General features: G+C 43.5%; 1 protein-coding gene across 1 annotated transcript in view; it reads right to left on the bottom strand.

Moving 5' to 3' along the window:
- Positions 1-22,022, bottom strand: part of LOC115129141 (AF4/FMR2 family member 2-like) — a 358,350-nt gene extending 336,328 nt beyond the window's left edge. Inside the window, exon 1 of the mRNA XM_065018489.1 lies at positions 21,794-22,022. Within this exon, the coding sequence (XP_064874561.1) occupies positions 21,794-21,846 (53 nt within the window). The 5' untranslated portion in view covers positions 21,847-22,022. The remainder of the gene's footprint in view (positions 1-21,793) is intronic.
- Positions 22,023-22,918: the final 896 nt, after the last annotated feature.

Here is a 22,918-nt window from a genome sequence, read left to right as displayed (position 1 = left end):
ACCTCTCCCCTCAATCCATCTAGCTCTCTGCTGACAGGAACAAGCCCCCTCAATCCATCTACCTCTCCCTCAATCCATCTACCTCTCCCCTCAATCCATCTAGCTCTCTGCTGACAGGAACAAGCCCCCTCAATCCATCTACCTCTCCCCTCAATCCATCTAGCTCTCTGCTGACAGGAACAACCCCCTCAATACATCTACCTCTCTGCTGCTGACAGGAACAAGCCCCCCTCAATCCATCTACCTCCCTGCTGCTGACAGGAACAACCCCCTCAATCCATCTACCTCTCTGCTGACAGGAACAAGCCCCCCTCAATCCATCTACCTCTCTGCTTCTGACAGGAACAAGCCCCCTTCAAACCATCTAACTATCCCCTCAATCCATCTACCTCCCTGCTGCTGACAGGAACAACCCCCCTCAATCCATCTACCTCTCTGCTGACAGGAACAAGCCCCCCTCAATCCATCTACCTCTCTGCTGACAGGAACAAGCCCCCTCAAACCATCTAACTCTCCCCCAATCCATCTACCTCTCTGGTGACAGGAACAAGAAGCCCCCTCAATCCATCTACCTCTCTGCTGACAGGAACAAGAAGCCTCCCCTCAATCCATCTACCTCTCTGCTGACAGGAACAAGCCCCCCTCAATCCATCTGCCTCTCTGCTGACAGGAACAACCCCCCTCAATCCATCTAACTCTCTGCTGACAGGAACAAGCCCCCTCAAACCATCTAACTCTCTAGTGACAGGGACAAGTCCCTCTCAAACCATCTAACTCTCTAGGGACAGGGACAAGGGGACAAGCCCCCCACCCCCAATCCATCTACCTCTCTACCTCAGTATCCCCAATATTGCATCAATCATGAAAAATACATTTTAAGGCAAAATGGTAAAACACCCTACTAAGCTAGTGCCAAAAGTAAGCGATCATTAACCACACAGAGGACATTTATCCGATGAAAATAAATATTTGTTTACCCCTTAACTGAAATGTACTATTTTAGTAGTGCAGTGTCAATGCTGTTTCATCTACCCTGAGACAAAGCAGAGCAGTGCCAAGCAACCAGGGTCCCCTCTCCTCTCTCTCTCATTCCCATTTCAGATGAGCAGGGTCCAGAGACCGGCCACTCTCTCTCCTCACACACTGTCTCTGTGTTTGGTCTTACAAAGAGCTCCAGTCTCACCCCACAGCCCTCCGCTCTCTCCGCTCACTCCCTCACTGAGAGAGAACGTAATCGAGCACTTCACAAACACCCCCTACAGCACAAGGTGAATCATTTTTTGCAGGCCATTTAGCACTAACAACCAGCCCCTCTCATATCTGTTGCCACGGTAAATTGAGCAGAGAGAAAAAAGAAGAACCAAGCTTTGGACCTCTTCACACCAGTCTGGTGGAGCCATGTTAGCTTCTCTCTGTTAGACACATCCCCACCCACCACAGTCAACAGTAGGCATGTCTCTCACACAAATTAGACACCCATATCTATGCCACGCAATCATGAGATAAAGAGGCCAGTGATCTGTGCAGGGCACATGTTGGACACATGGATCGCTCCTCCACCCCTCAGAAATGTCACGGTAGCCACAGTGGTCAGACATGGTGGGTTTTTCCGCTCGCTGTCTCCCTCAAGTCCCCTCTCGACTGGGGTCAGTGGCTCCATTCAAGATTCTGACCTTCCAATTGTTGTCTGTCAGAGAGCACTGGATCCATCTCCCTGCTCCCCATTCAATGCTAATTACATTTCTATGCGCTGCATGTCATCCTGTACAAATACCCAGGGTAAGCATGCATAGTTGGAGCCTATTGATTCTCCAATAAAATCAACTTGATCAAAATAATAAAATTGCCTTTTCGTTTCCTTGGCCATTTCAGGCCAGCACAACGGCGGCCGATAGCTTGATGCCAAGTGGTTGGAAAAGCAGTGCATCATTTAGCAAAGCGGCACCTTTGGTCGAATTGCCTCTGTTTTTATGTTCCTCTGTAAGCCTATAAGCATGTAGATACCGAGGAAATATAGATACTTGACAGCAGCTTGTTGTTGCCTTTTAACCAGACAAGCTTCAAAGCATAGATTGCAGTCCTTTATTTCGGAACAGAAAAGGTATTGAAATGTTGGAAATAGAGCTATGTGGATTGGTCCGCTAAATGGCCTTCCTCGAGGATACAGCAGACACAGAAAAGACATTGAAATATTTGAAAATAAACTATGTGACTTTCATCTAGGAAGCAAGCAATACTTTACTTTGGCTCATAACATGGAGGTCAGTGAGAACTCAAAGTAGCATACTCTGAATACTATAGCTGAAAATTCTACTTTTGATAAAATAATGAATCCATTCATAAACTGGTCATAGGTTACACTGCCACCCAAACTAGTCAGTCCTTCATTTTACAACAACAATGTAGGGCTGGAGGGCAGACAGACATAGGAGAGACAGACATAGGAGAGACAGACAGAGGAGAGACAGACAGAGGAGAGAAGAACACAGGAGAGACAGACAGAGGAGAGACAGGCAGAGGAGAGACAGACATAGGAGAGACAGGCAGAGGAGAGACAGACAGAGGAGAGACAGACAGAGGAGAGACAGACAGAGGAGAGACAGACAGAGGAGAGAAGAACACAGGAGAGACAGACAGAGGAGAGACAGGCAGAGGAGAGACAGGCAGAGGAGAGACAGACAGTGGAGAGACAGACAGAGGAGAGACAGACAGAGGAGAGACAGGCAGAGGAGAGACAGACAGAGGAGAGACAGACAGAGGAGAGACAGACAGAGGAGAACAGACAGAGGAGAGACAGACAGAGGAGAGACAGGCAGAGGAGAGACAGGCAGAGGAGAGACAGACAGTGGAGAGACAGACAGAGGAGAGACAGACAGAGGAGAGACAGGCAGAGGAGAGACAGACAGAGGAGAGACAGACAGAGGAGAGACAGACAGAGGAGAGACAGGCAGAGGAGAGACAGACATAGGAGAGACAGACAGAGGAGAGACAGGCAGAGGAGAGACAGGCAGAGGAGAGACAGACATAGGAGAGACAGACATAGGAGAGACAGACAGAGGAGAGACAGACAGAGGAGAGACAGACATGGGAGAGACAGACAAGGGAGAGACAGACAGGGGAGAGAAGAACACAGGAGAGACAGACAGAGGAGAGACAGGCAGAGGAGAGACAGACATAGGAGAGACAGACATAGGAGAGACAGGCAGAGGAGAGACAGACAGAGGAGAGACAGACAGAGGAGAGACAGACAGGGGAGAGAAGAACACAGGAGAGACAGACAGAGGAGAGACAGGCAGAGGAGAGACAGACATAGGAGAAACAGACAGAGGAGAGACAGGCAGAGGAGAGACAGACAGAGGAGAGACAGAAGAGGAGAGACAGACAGAGGAGAGACAGGCAGAGGAGAGAAGAACACAGGAGAGACAGGCAGAGGAGAGACAGACAGAGGAGAGACAGACATAGGAGAGACAGACAGAGGAGAGACAGACAGAGGAGAGACAGGCAGAGGAGAGACAGGCAGAGGAGAGACAGACAGAGGAGAGACAGACAGAGGAGAGACAGACAGAGGAGAGAAGAACACAGGAGAGACAGACAGAGGAGAGACAGGCAGAGGAGAGACAGACATAGGAGAGACAGACAGAGGAGAGACAGACATAGGAGAGAAGAACACAGGAGAGACAGACAGAGGAGAGACAGACAGGGGAGAGACAGAAGAGGAGAGACAGACAGGGGAGAGACAGACAGAGGAGAGAAGAACAGAGGAGAGACAGACAGAGGAGAGACAGACATAGGAGAGACAGACAGAGGAGAGACAGACAGGGGAGAGACAGACAGAGGAGAGAAGAACAGAGGAGAGACAGACAGAGGAGAGACAGACATAGGAGAGACAGACAGGGGAGAGACAGACATAGGAGAGACAGACAGGGGAGAGAGACAGAGGAGAGAAGAACAGAGGAGAGACAGACAGAGGAGAGACAGAAGAGGAGAGACAGACAGAGGAGAGACAGACAGAGGAGAGGCAGACAGAGGAGAGAAGAACACAGGAGAGACAGACATGGGAGAGACAGACAGAGGAGAGACAGACAGAGGAGAGAAGAACACAGGAGAGACAGACAGAGGAGAGACAGACAGAGGAGAGACAGACAGAGGAGAGACAGAGAGGAGAGACAGAGAGGAGAGACAGAGAGGAGAGACAGAGAGGAGAGACAGACAGAGGAGAGGCAGACAGAGGAGAGACAGACAGAGGAGATAGAGACGGAGAAGAGACAGACAGACAGAGGAGAGACAGACAGAAGAGATATACACAGAGGAGAGACAGACAGAGGAGGAGCTGTGTTAGACAGAAGTGTGTGTTGCTGTAATGTATAGAAAGTGTGCGTGTGTGTGTGTGTGCGTACACAAGTGTGTGCACGTGTGTGTGTATGTGTGTGTGTAGGGTAGTGAGGTCGCCTGTGTTACCCACCTGGCAGCCAGAGATGCAGCGGTATGAGACCGCGGGCTGCCATGGCCGTGCCCACGCCTGCCAGTCCCCTGTTATCTGCAGCCACAGAGCCACCAGAGCCACCGCTATCTGCCCTCGCGCCACCACCTACGCTACCGCCACGCTCCTGTCTGCTCAGCTGCACACCCAACCACTGCCACTGCTCCAGCCCTGGCATTCCTGCAGCAGGCAGATAGCATTCAGGATGCGACCTGGAGCAACGCCACAGAGGGGACTAGAAGAAACTCACTCCCAAAAGCCTGGATGAGAGGGATCTGTGACACACACCGGCCAATCACATCACTTTCCTAAGCTTCTAATCACAGCTTCCACCCAATAACACACATACAACCAATAGCGCAGATATAAAGGGACATCATGGAATAAGGAGAATAATATTATATGATCATTCTGATACGATTAATATGGATATGATAAAAAAGGTCATCCAAAAATATCATGAAATCATTTGTTTTCCTAAATGTATGATAAAAAAATCATCTTGCTTGTAACCAATTAAGATGCTGGTGGTTCGCTACAGCTCAGCCAGCCAATGAACACCTAATGACGTGAGACAAATCTAATGTTTCTGCTAGCACGCCCTGGGATCCGTAACAATATGGAATTGATGCGTTCAACTACACCCACCGTCATCCTAGTGAAGTTAATTCAATATAAGAAACCACACTTGACCAGGGTGCCCAGAGAGTCATAATCCAGAAACGATGCCATTATTGCCAGAGCCGCTCTGCTGACAGCCCCAGTTAACTGGTTGTCTGTCTATTTGTTAGGAGAGGCAGAGAGGCACAGAGGCAGAGAGGCACAGAGGCAGAAGCCATTCCTTGGTTCTAATTGATTTGCCCGTTGCTGGATTCTTAGTAAGGATCAGCAGAAGCCGGCTGTGTCTAATATGACCCTAATGAAACTGAACAATGTTAAATGGGAGCACAAACCTGCTCTCAGCCAATCAATGAGCACGAGAGGCTGGGGTATTGTCCCCACACACTCGCTGCTTCCTGTGTGCCATGGACATTTCCTGTAAAGATTTATCCTGGTGCCAGACCAGGAATTCCTTCCCACTCTGCTTTTCATTGACCCAGTCAAAGCTTTTTCTCTGTGTCACTATTTTAGGGCTCTCCAACCTTGTTCCTGGAGAGCAAACCTCATGTAGATTTTCGCTCCAACCCCAGTTCTAACTAACCTGATTCAGCTTATCAACCAGCTAATACGATTTATTGTATAGCCCATTTTTCTGTAGGCCTCAAAGAGAGAGAAAGAGAGAGAGAGAAAGAGACAGAGAGAGAGAGAGAAAAATCCTGGAGGGCGAAATCAATCATTTCCAGGCCCAGGGACATGTACTAGTCTGTGGCGACCTAAATGCCAGAACCGGACAAGAACCTGACACCCTCAGCACACAGGGGGACAAACATCTGCCTGGAGGTGACAGCATCCCCTCCCACATATGCCCCCCTAGGCACAACTATGACAACATAACCAACAAAAACGGGTCACAACTCCTGCAGCTCTGTCGCACGCTGGGTATGTACATAGTCAACGGTAGGCTTCGAGGGGACTCCTATGGTAGGTACACCTATAGCTCATCTCTTGGCAGTAGTACTGTAGACTACTTTATCACTGACCTCAACCCAGAATCTCTCAGAGCGTTCACAGTCAGCCCACTGACACCCCTATCAGACCACAGCAAAATCACAGTCTACTTAAACAGAGCAATACTCAATCATGAGGCATCAAAGCCAAAGGAACTGAGTAACATTAAGAAATGCTATAGATGGAAGGAATGCAGTTTGGAAACCTACCAAAAACAATTAGGCAACAACAAATTCAATCCCTTTTAGACAATTTCCTGGGTAAAACGTTCCACTGTAATAGTGAAGGTGTAAACCTGGCAGTAGAAAATCTTAACAGTATATTTGACCTCTCAGCTTCCCTATCAAATCTAAAAATCTCAAATAGAAAACCGAAGAAAATTAACAATAATGACAAATGGTTTGATGAAGAATGCAAAAATCTAAGAAAGATATTGAGAAACCTGTCCAACCAAAAACATAGAGACCCGGAAAACCTGAGTCTACGCCTTCACTATGGTGAATCACTAAAACAATACAGAAATACACTACGGAAAAAGAAGGAACAGCATGTCAGAAATCAGCTCAATGCAATTGAAGAATCCATAGACTCTAACCACTTCTGGGAAAATTGGAAAACACTAAACAAACAACAACACAAAGAATTATCTATCCAAAATGGAGATGTATGGATAAACCACTTCTCCAATCTTTTTGGTTCTATAACAAAGAACAAAGAGCAAAAACATATACATGATCAAATACAGATCTTAGAATCAACTATTAAAGACTACCAGAACCCACTGGATTCTCCAATTACATTGAATGAGTTACAGGACAAAATAAAAACCCTTCAACCCAAAAAGGCCTGTGGTGTCGATGGTATCCTCAATGAAATGATCAAATATACAGACAACAAATTCCAATTGGCTATACTAAAACTCTTTAACATCATACTTAGCTCTGGCATCTTCCCCAATATTTGGAACCAAGGACTGATCACCCCAATCCACAAAAGTGGAGACAAATATGACCCCAATAACTACCGTGGAATATGTGTCAACAGTAACCTTGGGAAAATCCTCTGCATTATTATTAACAGCAGACTCGTACATTTCCTCAATGAAAACAATGTACTGAGCAAATGTCAAATTGGCTTTTTACCAAATTACCGTACAACAGACCATGTATTCACCCTGCACACCCTAATTGACAACCAAACAAACCAAAACAAAGGCAAAGTCTTCTCATGCTTTGTTGATTTCAAAAAAGCCTTCGACTCAATCTGGCATGAGGGTCTGCTATACAAACTGATGGAAAGTGGTGTTGGGGGTAAAACATACGACATTATAAAATTCATGTACACAAACAACAAGTGTGCGGTTAAAATTGGCAAAAAACACACACATTTCTTCACACAGGGTCGTGGGGTTAGACAGGGATGCAGCTTAAGCCCCACCCTCTTCAACATATATATCAACGAATTGGCGCGGGCACTAGAAAAGTCTGCAGCACCCGGCCTCCGCCTGCTAGAATCCGAAGTCAAATGTCTGCTGTTTGCTGAAGATCTGGTGCTTCTGTCACCAACAAAGGAGGACCTACAGCAGCACCTAGATCTTATGCACAGATTCTGTCAGACCTGGGCCCTGACAGTAAATCTCAGTAAGACCAAAATAATGGTGTTCCAAAAAAGGTCCAGTCACCAGGACCACAAATACAAATTCCATCTAGACACTGTTGCCCTAGAGCACACAAAAAACTATACATACCTTGGCCTAAACATCAGCGCCACAGGTAACTTCCACAAAGCTGTGAACGATCTGAGAGACAAGGCAAGAAGGGCATTCTATGCCATCAAAAGAAACATAAATTTCAACATTCCAATTAGGATTTGGCTAAAAATACTTGAATCAGTCATAGAGCCCATTGCCCTTTATGGTTGTGAGGTCTGGGGTCCGCTCACCAACCAAGACTTCACAAAATGGGACAAACACCAAATTGAGACTCTGCACGCAGAATTCTGCAAAAATATCCTCCGTGTACAACGTAAAACACCAAATAATGCATGCAGAGCAGAATTAGGCCGATACCCACTAATTATCAAAATCCAGAAAAGAGCCGTTAAATTCTACAACCACCTAAAAGGAAGCGATTCACAAACCTTCCATAACAAAGCCATCACCTACAGAGAGATGAACCCGGAGAAGAGTCCCCTAAGCAAGCTGGTCCTGGGGCTCTGTTCACAAACACAAACACACCCTACAGAGCCCCAGGACAACAGCACAATTAGACCCAACCAAATCATGAGAAAACAAAAAGATAATTACTTAACACATTGGAAAGAATTAACAAAAAAACAGAGCAAACTAGAATGCTATTTGGCCCTACACAGAGAGTACACCGCGGCAGAATACCTGACCACTGTGACTGACCCAAAATTAAGGAAAGTTTTGACTATGTACAGACTCAGTGAGCATAGCCTTGCTATTGAGAAAGGCCGCCGTAGGCAGACATGGCTCTCAAGAGAAGACAGGCTATGTGCTCACTGCCCACAAAATGAGGTGGAAACTGAGCTGCACTTCCTAACCTCCTGCCCAATGTATGACCATATTAGAGAGACATATTTCCCCAGATTACACAGATCCACAAAGAATTCGAAAACAAATCCAATTTTGAAAAACTCCCATATCTTTTGGGTGAAATTCCACAGTGTGCCATCACAGCAGAAATATTTGTGACCTGTTGCCACGAGAAAAGGGCAACCAGTGAAGAACAAACACCATTGTAAATACAACCCATATTTATGCTTATTCATTTTATCTTGTGTCCTTTAACTATTTGTACATTGTATAAATATAATAATATTTGTAATGTCTTTACTGTTTTGAAACTTCTGTATGTGTAATGTTTACTGTTAATTTTTGTTGTTTTTCACTTTATATATTCACTTTGTATGTTGTCTACCTCACTTGCTTTGGAAATGTTAACACATGTTTCCCATGACAATAAAGCCCTTGAATTGAATTGAATTGAGAGAGAGAGAGAGAGAGAGAGAGAGAGAGAAGAGAGAGAGAGAGAAAGAGAGAGAGAAAGAAACAGAAAGAATTCTGGAGCCAGTGTGTGAGGATGGTAATTATAAGATACATTGTTATGAACACCACCAGTCTTATGTATCTAACTGCTTTAAATACAACATGAATTAATGAAGCTTTAAAGGGACAGCAAGAGGGGATCAGTGACAGAGAGAAAGCGGTAAGAAAAGGAGAGGGAGAGAGCACGCAATGGGAGAAGAGAGAGAAGAAAATGGAGGGAAATTATAAGTAGAGATAGATAGAGGAGGAGAGTAGGGAGAGGAGGTGGCATATTACCGTTTAATACTGCAGAATTATGAGAATTTCAATATTCTCTCTAGTGTCTCGGACTGTGCTAATGGCTTCATTAACACTTACACACTCTGGTGGGCAACAGAGGACACTGTCACATCCATCTTGGTCACATCACAATAAAACTGGTTGAACACAACTCTGCTGTGTGTCCGGCTTAGGAGGAAGGCAGAAATTTGAGCAGAGATCAATAGCAAAATATCAACGAGGGTGTGGCCACAAACACACACTTCCTCTTGTCTTGTCGACTAGCAGGCCACTTGACCAAAACAGTGTCAAATTGATTTGCAACAGGTATGTTGTTGACACTTAGGGTCAATGCCATAGGATCTGTGAAGAAAGACACTGGAAAAACAGGAACCAATACCAGGCCCAGTGAAGTGGCCATCACTCCTCAACTGATGTTGTTTTCCTCTCACCACTATCTGGATCATTTGCTTGTTGACTCACCTCCCAAACCAGCCGCCACTTCCTGGGTGTCTCTCAGTCTCCACAGCCATACAGGCCTTTTAGCTAGAAATCCCTCAGGCACTTTTTCATTAAAAGGTTGGATTTTCCACACAGGGAGAAGGCAGCGAGGAATCCCAATAGGTTCAGATAACGTGAAGAGCTTGGGGGAATTTTACAAGAGCTTTAAGGAAGAGAGAAATAATGAAGCAGTCCTAATGTGACACTAATGTCTGGCTCTCTCCTAATGTCTGCCTCTTTCCTGTGAAAACATTCCTGTGAGCCAGAGGAACAGAATTACAGCGGCGGGACAGAAATAAAAAAGCTCATATATTTATGCCACGGTGTTAATTTGTCAACCTTGACACCACCCTTACGTTGAGACATACTGCACTGCGAAAGGCACAGCTGGTTTACTGTAACTAACAGTCAGACAGCAGAGTATTCCACCCACTGCAACAGGCCTACTACAATATGCACCTTACAGACCACACAGTAATATATCATCTGTCTCCATCAATAAGGCATGGCTGAAACATTAGCCTCGATGATGACTTTAGTGGTCTGGGAGGTCCACATACACTTCCATTCCCATTGTTGTCATTTAGCAGACACTCTTAACCAGAACGACTTACAGGAGCAATTACAGTTAAGTGCCTTGTTCAAGGGCACATAGACAGATTTTTCACCTAGTCGGGTCGTGGATTCGAACCAGTGGTGGTTACTGGCCCAACTCGCTTAACCGCTAGGCTACCTGCCACTACTTTACACACACTTCACATGCTTGCCTGTCATCCTGAGTCAATGTGGATGCATCTGTATCGCTTAAGGGGAGAAAAGAGAAGAAGAAAAATAAAAAGGAAAAATGAAGAAGAAGAAGAATAGAAACCTCAGAAGGTTATAGGCTATGTGTCTTAACATAGAAACCTCAGAAGGTTAGGCTATGTGTCTTAACATAGAAACCTCAGAAGGTTAGGCTATGTGTCTTAACATAGACACCTCAGAAGGTTAGGCTCAGAAGGTAATAGCTCTATTCCACTGAATTTATCACAGTGATTCAACACAAGGGCAATACTTTATCAGAGGACAGCTATGGGAAAAGTACACAGTACAGTTATTCTACTGCAACAACTAACATAGTGCTTCCCAGCATGAGATGCGTTTCCTTCTGGATTTGTAGTGTGATGAGGGGTGTTACTAAACCACATAAACTGCCTGACTTAATGGGGTTTACCCTGACCCCCTTCTCTCCACTGTAATATTAGGAAAATAACTCCTTAAAGTGCTGAAAAGCTACTGACTTTATCCAGAGAAAAGTGCTTCATCTGACAATGGACAAATAACAGAGGACTAATACGAATAACAGCATTAGAAGTCTACTTTGATAGCATATGTTTAATGCGATTGTAATATCCATAAAATGTATTGTCCAATGTTGAGGAAAACATTATATTTAATTAATTCAATTCCCAAGACAATCCATTGAATGTGCATTTCAGAATGTTCTGATTGCAAAATATATTGTGATATTGTAATAGGACAATTACTTATTATTACAATTTCAAAATACCAACTGAGTGCAATAAATTATTTCATATTTTACATAATGAGGAAAGTACAAATGCATTGTGTTATGTATTAAGCCCAATGGTTCATATTCTCTACAGTACCATTGCATTAGTTTTAAGTGAGTCTCAGTCTCAACTGATTGTTAAGGGGCCTAAAGCTCAACCTAGATTGGCTCCCATCAAAATGTCCCAATCACCAGGTTAGTGTATTCCCCTCTTCAGATAATAGCAGCCTGTTCCTCTCCATGCTAGTCATTTGGTTGCTCACTACAATGAACAGCACAGGGACTCGAACAAAGCAGATCTCTAAGTTATTTTAGGTGTATTTCTTTTTGTGGTAATAAAACTATTTATTTTTGTGGTAATAAAACCGACTCCAACTGTATGTAAACAATACATGGGGAATACTGAGAAGACTGCGTACACTACAACTCTGAATAGGTCGCACCTGACAGAGAATGAATAGCATTGGGACAAGTGATAACTGAATAGTAGCATTAACAAAATGGGAAAGCACATTATACACATGGGTAAAATGGTACACAAAACTCTAATTAAGACAGACTGTGATAAATAAAGGTTGATTAGAGGGGCCTGGGTAAACGGTTGATGCTCCTCCTCTTGCAAAGGTGTTTGGCGTGTAGAGCTTCAACAGTTCTCACTGCTCCTCTGTCTCCCCAAACAAACAAGGTGTGATTCATTCACAAGCAGCCCGACACTAGGCTTCCTTTGTGCTCTCAGTCAGAGAGGACAGGAGGGCCAGCAAATATATTCCACTAGCTAACGTTACCTCTCCCTTTTTCTACAGTGAGGATGAGGAAGGGGGGATGAAGCAACACAGTCCAATGTTGCGTGCATTCAGGGACATCTTCCATCATAAACTGTACTAGCTCATTCATGATTAACAATATTCATTGTAGATTAATAATAATATAATATGTACCCCAAGGCAAAGCATGCCTGTGATGACAAAGCCTAGAGGGAGTTGAAGTACAGTATTAGTAAACATGTATTCTATAACGGTCATTACATTGTACATGTTAGACCGTTACTTGTGTGGCATGTCAAGACTATTCAGATCGGCTTCTAAACACAAACAGTGAAATAATGTCACAACAAGCTCTGTTCTCTGGCAGAGGAAGCACATACTATTACTTATTCCACATTACCATTAATATTATATATTTTATTGAAAGAATTAGCCATTTCCTTTGGCTCACCCTGGACCAATCACTAAAGGTCATCCTAAAGCAAACTTTACCATGAGAGAACAAATCTTGACCGTTCCTTGCCTGGCTCCACTGAATCATCTTATTTGTCATACAGTGCTTTCAATGGAGGCACTTGGCCTTCGTAGTTGGAAAGTAAAGGTATGCTATTAACTCAGAGATCCTGAAACTAGAGCCCGACCAATCAGGTGACAGTGCAACATGGCAGACTTGTCGAGGACCCGTGCTCATAGATTTAAATGATTTTCACTCTATTTCTTGCTTGTTTCATTCAATTATCATTTAAATGGTTATCTCAGAAGTGGGTTTATTCTACCAAGTTAATACAACGTTGGAGGCTGACGAGAGAAAATGTCAGGGCTGTTAGTTTCATTTACTGCTTTGCTCTAATGGACCTACTTAACTTCTCTAACACTACTGTTCTGAGAAATGTTAACAATGTTAACTGTTTTGGTGGTAAGGCTTAACAACAACAGAATGAATGAAGTATAACTAAATACATGAAAGTCCATCAAAAGCTGATGCACACAGAGAGAATCCAGGACATAATATAGCAGCACTTCTCCCCAAAGGGAAACTAGCGCATAGAAGGCTTGCAAATGTGCCCTCAAGTCCTCTCAGCTAGAATTCAAGAAAACTCTATTCCCAGAGTTTGACAGTTTGCACAAGTCCTGTCAGCTGGAATTCAAGAAAACTCAATTCCCAGAGTTTGTAGAGCGTCCTCTAAGCAGGGCTTGATGTAATACGCTACATAGTCCTCATCAAAGAAGAACATAGTTCAAAGAAAGTAACATGATGATGAACTAAGTATTACAACACTGCAACAGATTAGTAGGAGGGAAGACTCGCCACAAGTACATATGGTCAATAGTTTTGAATATTTAAAACCAGTCTGTCTATTCAAGCATGCATAGAGTATTGACTCCTCCACATCGGTCTGTCCTCTCTGCTCTTTCTACACATGGCGGCATAAGAACAGTGTCAAGCTTCTGCTTGGCCAAGCCCCATTTACCTCAATTTGGCCATCACTACTGTCCTTATTAGGTCCGTGGTAATTAGTGCAGAGTTATTAACTGTAGGTTGTGCCAGCCAGGAGCTTAGCTGGAGTTGGGCTAGCCGCTAGCGAAGGAACTGGCAGTGGAAGGGTCTTATCCCCCTGAGCCCAGTCTTAGTGAATGCCCTCTCTTCCTCTCTTCTTCACCTCTGTAGTGAGGGACTATTGGAGGGCTGAGTAAGGCCTGATAAACTGTGACAGACAGGCGTGATGAGGTATGAGTGGTCCCTTCATCAGGGTTAAGGGTTAGTGAAGGTAGTCACGTGCTTTCTGATTATGATGCAGAAGTGTATGTTTTAGAGTGGGTGGTTTGTGATCCCATAGTTCTGTAGTATGTGTCCACAGGTAAGGCTAGTCTCTATGACATGGCTGTACTAGACAGTCAAAGACTATTCCTTTACTGTGTTACCTTATCTTATCTGCTTTGCTTTATCTTGGCCAGGTCGCAATTGTAAATGAGAACTTGTTCTCAACTTGCCTACCTGGTTAAATAAAGGTGAAATAAAATAAAATAAAATCTTGAATCACTTCCTCTCCATCACAGAAATATACACTTTCCACCACAGGCTATTAACACACAGCCAAGGATAAAAAAGAAATCGTTCTATTGAGACACACATCAAATACTGCCCCCCTCCCCGGCCTCTCCACTCCACCAGCTTCAGTTCAGCTCTTGGCCAAGGCCAGGTGGATGTTAGTGAGGTGAGGTCTCCCAGCTCTGACAGGAAGAGCTGCTCCAGATGAACTTGTTAATTGCACACTGGACCGGAGGGCAGAAGGGCCGTGCCACTCTCACCTTTAGTCTCCACAGAACATGATCACTGACAGGCTCTGCTTTATCATTCCACAGCACTCGCCGCTCGTTGGCAGATGGCAGAGCGAGTCCTCGAGGCAGCGGACTTGGCAGGCACCTCCCGGATCCAGGATGCCAACTGCTGTGAGTCCGTGTCACGGCGACAGAGCGGAGAGGAGGTGGACGGACAGAGAGATGCCAGCAGGCCGCCTGGCATGGTTGTCTCTTCATGCCGGGCACAAATGAGATTGGCATTGAGAGAAGCTCCTCAGGCACACATTATAATATGTGGCCCCCAGCTGTGGTCTGTGCACCAGGGTGGAATGTGGTGGGTCTGCTGGAGACCTTGAGAAAACTACATCCCTGTGAATAATCTGCAGAAAAGGGACTGCAAGGCACAGCTTTCGAAAATTGTGAAAAATTCTTGCAATAATTCTTGACCAGAACTAAAAACATGCTTTATAAATGTATATATATATATATATATATATATAACCTCAATTCTACATTTATAAAGCATGTATATATATATATCATTGATGCCCCACGAGGTGAGATCTTGCATGGAGCCCCAGACTGAGGGTGATTGACCGTCATCTTGAACTTCTTCCATTTTCTAATAATTGCGCCAACAGTTGTTGCCTTCTCACCAAGCTGCTTTCCTATTGTCCTGTAGCCCATCCCAGCCTTGTGCAGGTCTATAATTGTATCCCTGATGTCCTTACACAGCTCTTTGGTCTTGGCCATTGTGGAGAGGTTGGAGTCTGTTTGATTGAGTGTGTGGACAGGTGTCTTTTATACAGGTAACGAGTTCAAACAGGTGCAGTTAATACAGGTAATGAGTGGAGAACAGTAGGGCTTCTTAAAGAAAAACTAACAGGTCTGTGAGAGCCGGAATTCTTACTGGTTGGTAGGTGATCAAATACTTATGTTATGCAATAAAATGCTAATGAATTACTTTAAAAAATCATACAATGTGATTTTCTGGATTTTTGTTTTAGATTCCGTCTCTCACAGTTGAAGTGTACCTATGATAAAAAATTACAGACCTCTACATGCTTTGTAAGTAGGAAAACCTGCAAAATCGGCAATATATATATATATATAACTGTGGTTACATAAACAGCCACAGAAAGCCCACTGTTTCATACAACAACTACTGTTCTATGGACGCTCTATATTACAGCAATAAGACACAATTATGTCTCAAATCAAATCAAATTTTATTGGTCACATACACATGTTAAGCAGATGTTATTGCGGGTTTAGCGAAATGCTTTTAAATGTCTATGTCTACATAACAGTCCCCACTCTGTACACCTCACATCTACTTCTAATGTAGGTATTTGCTCAAAGGTCTTAATTACTTTACAGTCAGCTGTATAATAATTACAATGGTTCGTTGATCTGTCTTAATTAGTCTTTATACTGTTAGATTCAGAAGTGTTTTATCTATTAATATTGCTGCCACAGCAGCTTATTCCGCCAGACACATTACAGAGAATTACAGAGTTTTGGCCCCTACTTCAGTAGAAGTAGACTGAACATTTTATTTTCCCTTCCAACCCGGTTCACCAGGCAGGGACCTTGCCAGTATCCCGTTACATATCCAATACACACATTGCCTCAATAGACTCTCTTTTTCTCTCCTCATCGTCCGGCAACGCTGTGAGGCTTTACGCATTTCAAGACAAATAAAACGGAATTATTTGGACAGCAATCCCTGCTGAGAAGTACCAGTAAAAGGGAAAATGTATATTTCTCGAGACACTGAAGTCAGGGTAATCCCTGAGGATCAGTCAAGTAATAAGGAAGCTAGACAATTAAAAGAGAAAGTGACAATAAATAGCTAGGCCTAATTAAAAGGATCAAGTTAAACCCAGTCCAAGGTGTGGATGTCCATAAAACAGGCTTTAGCACAAATGATTTGTAGGTGGTACTTTATTGAGCTATAATTTCTCCTCACAATGCCAACAGAATGAGGCATCACTGTGTACAGTACAGTAGTCCAGGCTTATATCTCCACACACAAGCGTCAATTGCCTGTCTATCTGTTAATTCCTCCTCGAGTGACAAGAAACCATTATGGAGAAAAAGGGAGAACCATGACTATCATCAAATAATTGCTATTACTGGTGGTGAGGCCATGATATATGACTTGCAGATTGGAGTAAAGCCCTACTACACCACCGTCCCAAGAACCCAGCCGCCTATTCTCTACTGCTGCTGGCAAGGCATAGTGGCACTCTCAGACAGGCTCTCCCTCTGTACAGACAGTCTCTCCCTATGTACAGACAGTCTCTCCCTCTGTACAGACAGGCTCTCCCTCTGTACAGGCAGTCTCTCCCTCTGTACAGGCAGTCTCTCCCTATGTACAGACAGTCTCTCCCTATGTACAGACAGTCTCTCCCTCTGTACAGACAGTCTCTCCCTCTGTACAGACAGTCTCTCCCTCTGTACAGACAGTCTCTCCCTATGTACAGACAGTCTCTCCCTCTGTACAGACAGTCTCTCCCTATGTACAGACAGTCTCTCCCTCTGTACAGACAGTCTCTCCCTCTGTACAGACAGTCTCTCCCTCTGTACAGACAGTCTCTCCCTCTGTACAGACAGGCTCTCCCTCTGTACAGGCAGTATCTCCCTCTGTACAGGCAGTCTCTCCCTCTGTACAGACAGTCTCTCCCTATGTACAGGCAGTCTCTCCCTCTGTACAGGCAGTCTCTCCCTCTGTACAGACAGTCTCTCCCTATGTACAGACAGTCTCTCCCTCTCTCCTCTGTACATGTACAGACAGTCTCTCCCTATGTACAGACAGTCTCTCCCTATGTACAGACAGTCTCTCCCTATGTACAGACAGTCTCTCCCTCTGTACAGACAGTCTCTCCCTCTGTACAGACAGTCTCTCCCTCTGTACAGACAGTCTCTCCCTCTGTACAGGCAGTCTCTCCCTATGTACAGGCAGTCTCTCCCTCTGTACAGGCAGTCTCTCCCTCTGTACAGGCAGTCTCTCCCTCTGTACAGGCAGTCTCTCCCAGACAGTCTGTACAGGCAGTCTCTCCCTCTGTACAGACAGTCTCTCCCTCTGTACAGACAGTCTCTCCCAGACAGTCTGTACAGACAGTCTCTCCCCCTCTGTACAGACAGTCTCTCCCAGACAGTCTGTACAGACAGTCTCTCCCAGACAGTCTGTACAGGCAGTCTCTCCCTCTGTACAGACAGTCTCTCCCTCTGTACAGACAGTCTCTCCCTCTGTACAGACAGTCTCTTCCTCTGTACAGACAGTCTCTCCCTATGTACAGACAGTCTCTCCCTCTGTACAGACAGTCTCTCCCTCTGTACAGACAGTCTCTCCCTCTGTACAGACAGTCTCTTCCTCTGTACAGACAGTCTCTTCCTCTGTACAGACAGTCTCTCCCTGTGTACAGTTAGTTTCTCCCTATGTACAGACAGTCTCTCCCTATGTACAGACAGTCTCTCCCTATGTACAGACAGTCTCTCCCTATGTACAGACAGTCTCTCCCTCTGCACAGACAGTCTCTCCCTCTGTACAGACAGTCTCTCCCTGTGTACAGACAGTCTCTCCCTGTGTACAGACAGTCTCTCCCTATGTACAGACAGTCTCTCCCTATGTACAGACAGTCTCTCCCTATGTACAGACAGTCTCTCCCTATGTACAGACAGTCTCTCCCTCTGTACAGACAGTCTCTCCCTCTGTACAGACAGTCTCTCCCTGTGTACAGTTAGTTTCTCACTCCCCCTCTCTCCTTCCCCTTGACTTGATTAAACCCAACACTTGCTGTACAAAGACCAGCATGAGAGTAATCAAATTGAAATCAATATCCGTGTTGCCCTTGGCTTAAGAGGTGGACATCATTTTACATCACTATCACAAGTTCTAGTTGTGAAGCGGAGAAAGAAAACTATTGATGAAGCCAAAGCAGTAATGGCAGGCATCAATCAATGGGAATCATCTACATCATGTGAGAGGATACGTTGACATTTCTGATTTTCTGTAATAAAAATATATGTAAACAAACATATCTCAGCTACCCTTGTCCTTCAAGCTGGATTATTTCATACCAAGTAGTGCTTGATTAGTGATTTTTGAGGTCAGTACGATTAGTAATAAAGAATCACGGTTTTCTGATTTCGGCTGAAATTATATGGGTTGAAACAAAACAATTATTAAATGTCCCATGATGGTAGTGACTGGCCATTACTGCTTAGCACTTATTAACCATCATTTATTCACATTACTTTAATAAACTATTCGTTTTATTTGATGACTTTATTATTTCACTCCAAGTCAACATCTCATCTCTATAGAGCTGCTGTCTATGCTGTCTGACAAAATCACTATTTTAGTAGTTCTTCAAAGTAAATAAGATATACTTTTATGACTGCTGAATACCAACAAACAATTATTTAGATCATGTATTTTCAGGTAAAAACCTTCCAAAATAACATCTGCTCGCTATATCCCCTCACGATCATGCATTCTTCTGTCTCTTCCAGCAGGCGTAAAATAAACACAAACTGGACAAGTAGATGTGCAATGGATTGTGGTCATTATCTAGGTTTCCATCCAATTGGTAACATATTTTCATGCGAATACAATACAATCCGCATAAAGAAAATATGTGCATTTCCCACAAGTGTTGTGTTTCCACCAAATTGACTTTTTGTAGATAAAACGTGCGTGATGACGTAGAACACACAAAATGTACTTTTTCGCTTAAATGTTCATGTACCGAAAAAAAATCTAAAATTCAATATGTTTCAATCGCCTTTTCAGCTCTACGGATACTTTTGTCACAAAAACGGTTAAGTTAAATAGCAAATGTGCCTCCTCTGGTCTTCGCACATGCGCTCTGGCCAACAGTTTGCAGATTGCGTGTAGGCTCTGCAAATAGGCTAGTCTACAGGATGAGATTACTATTGGATAAAAACGAGAATATTTTTATTTGTCACATAAAAAAATACCCTCGATATTTATTGGAAATGAACATCAAGATCAACGTGCACTTTCAACACATTGTGAAGCTCATCATAACTCTTTTTTAACAGTAACGTGCAAAACACAAAAAAAACAGAACAGCCAGATCTGTAACCTAATAAACTGTATGCTCGTAGTGGAAGGACCACACACCATATCATCGCGTAACTCAAAATGTACTTCGATATGACGGTTATTAAATCCATTTTTGCGCTTAAAGGCATTTGTGCCACCATTTCTCGCAGAATTAACTGTACGGACACAAAAAGATCCCACCATGTCAAACAAACAAATGACCTGTCAGCATTTATAAAATTGTACCGAAACGTCCTGTTCCATCAGAGCTGTCGTGACTTTTTTATATGGTATGGCTTAATTCGCATAAAAACTGGATAGAAACATGGTTATTGTAGTTAATTACCACGTTTTATGCGCTAAACTATGTAGAATATTGGCCTGTTGGAAACTAAAACTCCCTACTACATCACACAGTTCAGGCTGGGTCAGATTTTTGTCTCGAGAAACTGTGCACTGTGCGCATTGAGCTCACAGAAAAAACGTATTTCAAATAGTTGTTTAAAAGAAAGTCAAATAACTGAAATGTTAGTTAATCGCTCAACATTGATACCAAGGTAACCCCTATTAAAGTATGTAACTCTTGCTGGTAGATCTACAGTGTGATCTGGTTATTTAACAGATCGTGGTACTGTGGTCAGATTAAACTAATGCACACCCAACAATTACATTTTAAAATTCAAATCCCACCAACTATTATAAACCAACTACCGCAGCATGAAATTATGCTCAATCACTCATAATTTCGTGAAACACAACCAGGGACATGGTTGTATTTTGATGGAAGCTGTAATGAGTTGTTTGTGTATAGCTACACATTCCATTCCAGTCTCAGAGGTAGAAGGGACGTGATGAAGAGGCATGATTTGAATTGAAAGAATTTAAAAGAAGACAACTAAAGCAAAGAGGTGTCTCAAAAATCAATAAAGCAGCAATGAAACCAACCACGATTAGTAAACCCTGTAGTCGCGTGGTGATTGAACAGTCAAAACGCACAGTAGGTTGTTGTATCGTCTAAGATTATTAAAAAATAAAACAATTAATGCAGGACTTAATTATTATGTGGTTGAAATCCTTCTATTGAGACACATCAAATACTATTGTGTGAGGGAGTGGGGAGAGGAAAAATAAGAGGGTTGAATGGACTAGAATGAAAACAAAATTGAGTGATAGGCTACCAATCATGGGGAGAATGGAAGGATCAAATCCTGCAGGCTGCTCCCTACTGTCATGGGTTGTGTTATCACAGTTATTTGCCCTCTACTATCTCTCTGTGATGGTGCTACTTCCGACCGGGAATAGAACATCCCAATCTTTAGGGAATCAATGGCTTCCAAATTAAAGTTACTAGCTCTAGTAATGTTTGTATACTTTAATTTTGATGCCACGGATTCTCTTACAACTGGGATGAAATTGAAATGATTAGAAATTCTATCATCATTTGATTAAAAATATAATTATTGTAATAGGTAGCCTACCGAATATATTGTACATCGCTGACCAGATGTGGAGCAGCGTAAACTTAGACTGTCATAATAAACCACCGTGATAGGCCATTATAATGTATGTCCTATTGAATCGATACAATCCATTACAAATCAAACCTGACAATAAGCCTACACAAATAGTCTAAATTGTGTTTTAGAGCAGAGCATTTGACAAATAATAGCTGGGGTATTAAAACAACAATAAGACAGACAAGGGCAATTGATTCAGTTGTCATGCAGTTCACCACAGTAGCTACATCGGCGACCTCAATAAACCCCTATGAAACGCGTGTTTAGGGTGTAAACTATACAATTACGCATCGAATGATCCCGATTTCAAACGGACATTTACAGAGAGCAAAACCAGCAACTGTGAACTTCCCCCATTCATGAGGTGGCACTATAGGTCCATGTGAGTGTGTGCGCACCGAATACGTCCTGGCGCGACATAGTCCTACAATGCACAATCTGACATATGAGGCAAAGCGCAGACACGCAGGGCTCTAAAATAATTCCTCACACTCATCTCTCACTTTAATGTGTTCCGAGAAGGAATGCGAGCATTCCAGGAGTCCAACGCCAAAAGCCAGGGCGCATCGATGTGGCAGCGCAGCTAGGTTAGTCTTCAGAAAAAAGCCTCTGACAAAGACGTTAATAGCTACATCATGTACATAAAAAGAAACACTTGTACGTACCACTGTTGCTCCAGTTCCCAGTCCCTAAAGAAGTCAAACTCGAATAGGTCCATGGTTGGTCCCCGTTGTCTGATTCAGGAAGGAACCGGTGCCTGCTCAACGTAGCCTATGCGTCAGTCTACATATATCAATTCTGTGGATCTGCTAAATGTAACTAGCTATGCTGTACGGTGTTCTCTCTGGCGAACTGACACACACTGCAAGGACAACACCAATGCCTCCTGCCTGCCTCCCGTCTCCACCGCTCACAGTGAACAAAAGGCGGAGCTTGAGACAGGCAGAAACGGCGACTCGGGAGCCCGGGTAGTCCAAATTGAGATTAGCTCAAATTCTATTTGCCCCACCCATTTTAAGTGTAAACGTCAGCTGTCAAAAACAACTATAGATGTAAAAAATTAAAAATAATAAAAAAGAGCCTGTGAAGAAATCATAACAAACAATATTATAAGTAATTTTTTATTTTTAGGCAAGTCAGTTAAGAACAAATTCTTATTTTCAATGACTGCCTAGGAACAGTGGGTTAACTACCTGTTCAGGTGCAGAACGACATATTTGTACCTTGTCAGTTCAGGGATTTGAACTTGCAACCTTCCAGTTACTAGTCCAACACGCTAACCACTAGGCTACCCTGCTGACCAGGTATTCTGTTATAACCTTTCGAAATGATAATGCATATGCACGTTTAAGCAGTGTGTGATAATTGTGCATTACCATGCATTAGCATTATTCACAACAGTTGTTTCCAGATGCAAAGGTCATATTACTATTCACTGATCATAGACTAGGGCAAGTTCAGGAGTTGTGTTTAGAGTATCTATGACCCATGTTGACTGATCATAGACTAGGGCAAGTTCAGGAGTTGTGTTTAGAGTATCTATGACCCATGTTGACTGATCATAGACTAGGGCAAGTTCAGGAGTTGTGTTTAGAGTATCTATGACCCATGTTGACTGATCATAGACTAGGTCAAGTTCAAATCAAATCAAATGTTATTAGTCACATGCGCCGAATACAACAGTGGAATTACAGTGGAATTCTTACTTATGAGCCCCTAACCAACAGTGGAATTACAGTGGAATTCTTACTTACGAGCCCCTAACCAACAGTGGAATTCTTACTTACGAG

This window comes from Oncorhynchus nerka, linkage group LG5, assembly GCF_034236695.1.
Source record: "Oncorhynchus nerka isolate Pitt River linkage group LG5, Oner_Uvic_2.0, whole genome shotgun sequence".
In the NCBI taxonomy this organism is placed as follows: Eukaryota; Metazoa; Chordata; class Actinopteri; order Salmoniformes; family Salmonidae; genus Oncorhynchus; species Oncorhynchus nerka.
This window is presented reverse-complemented; position numbering and strand designations above follow the sequence as displayed.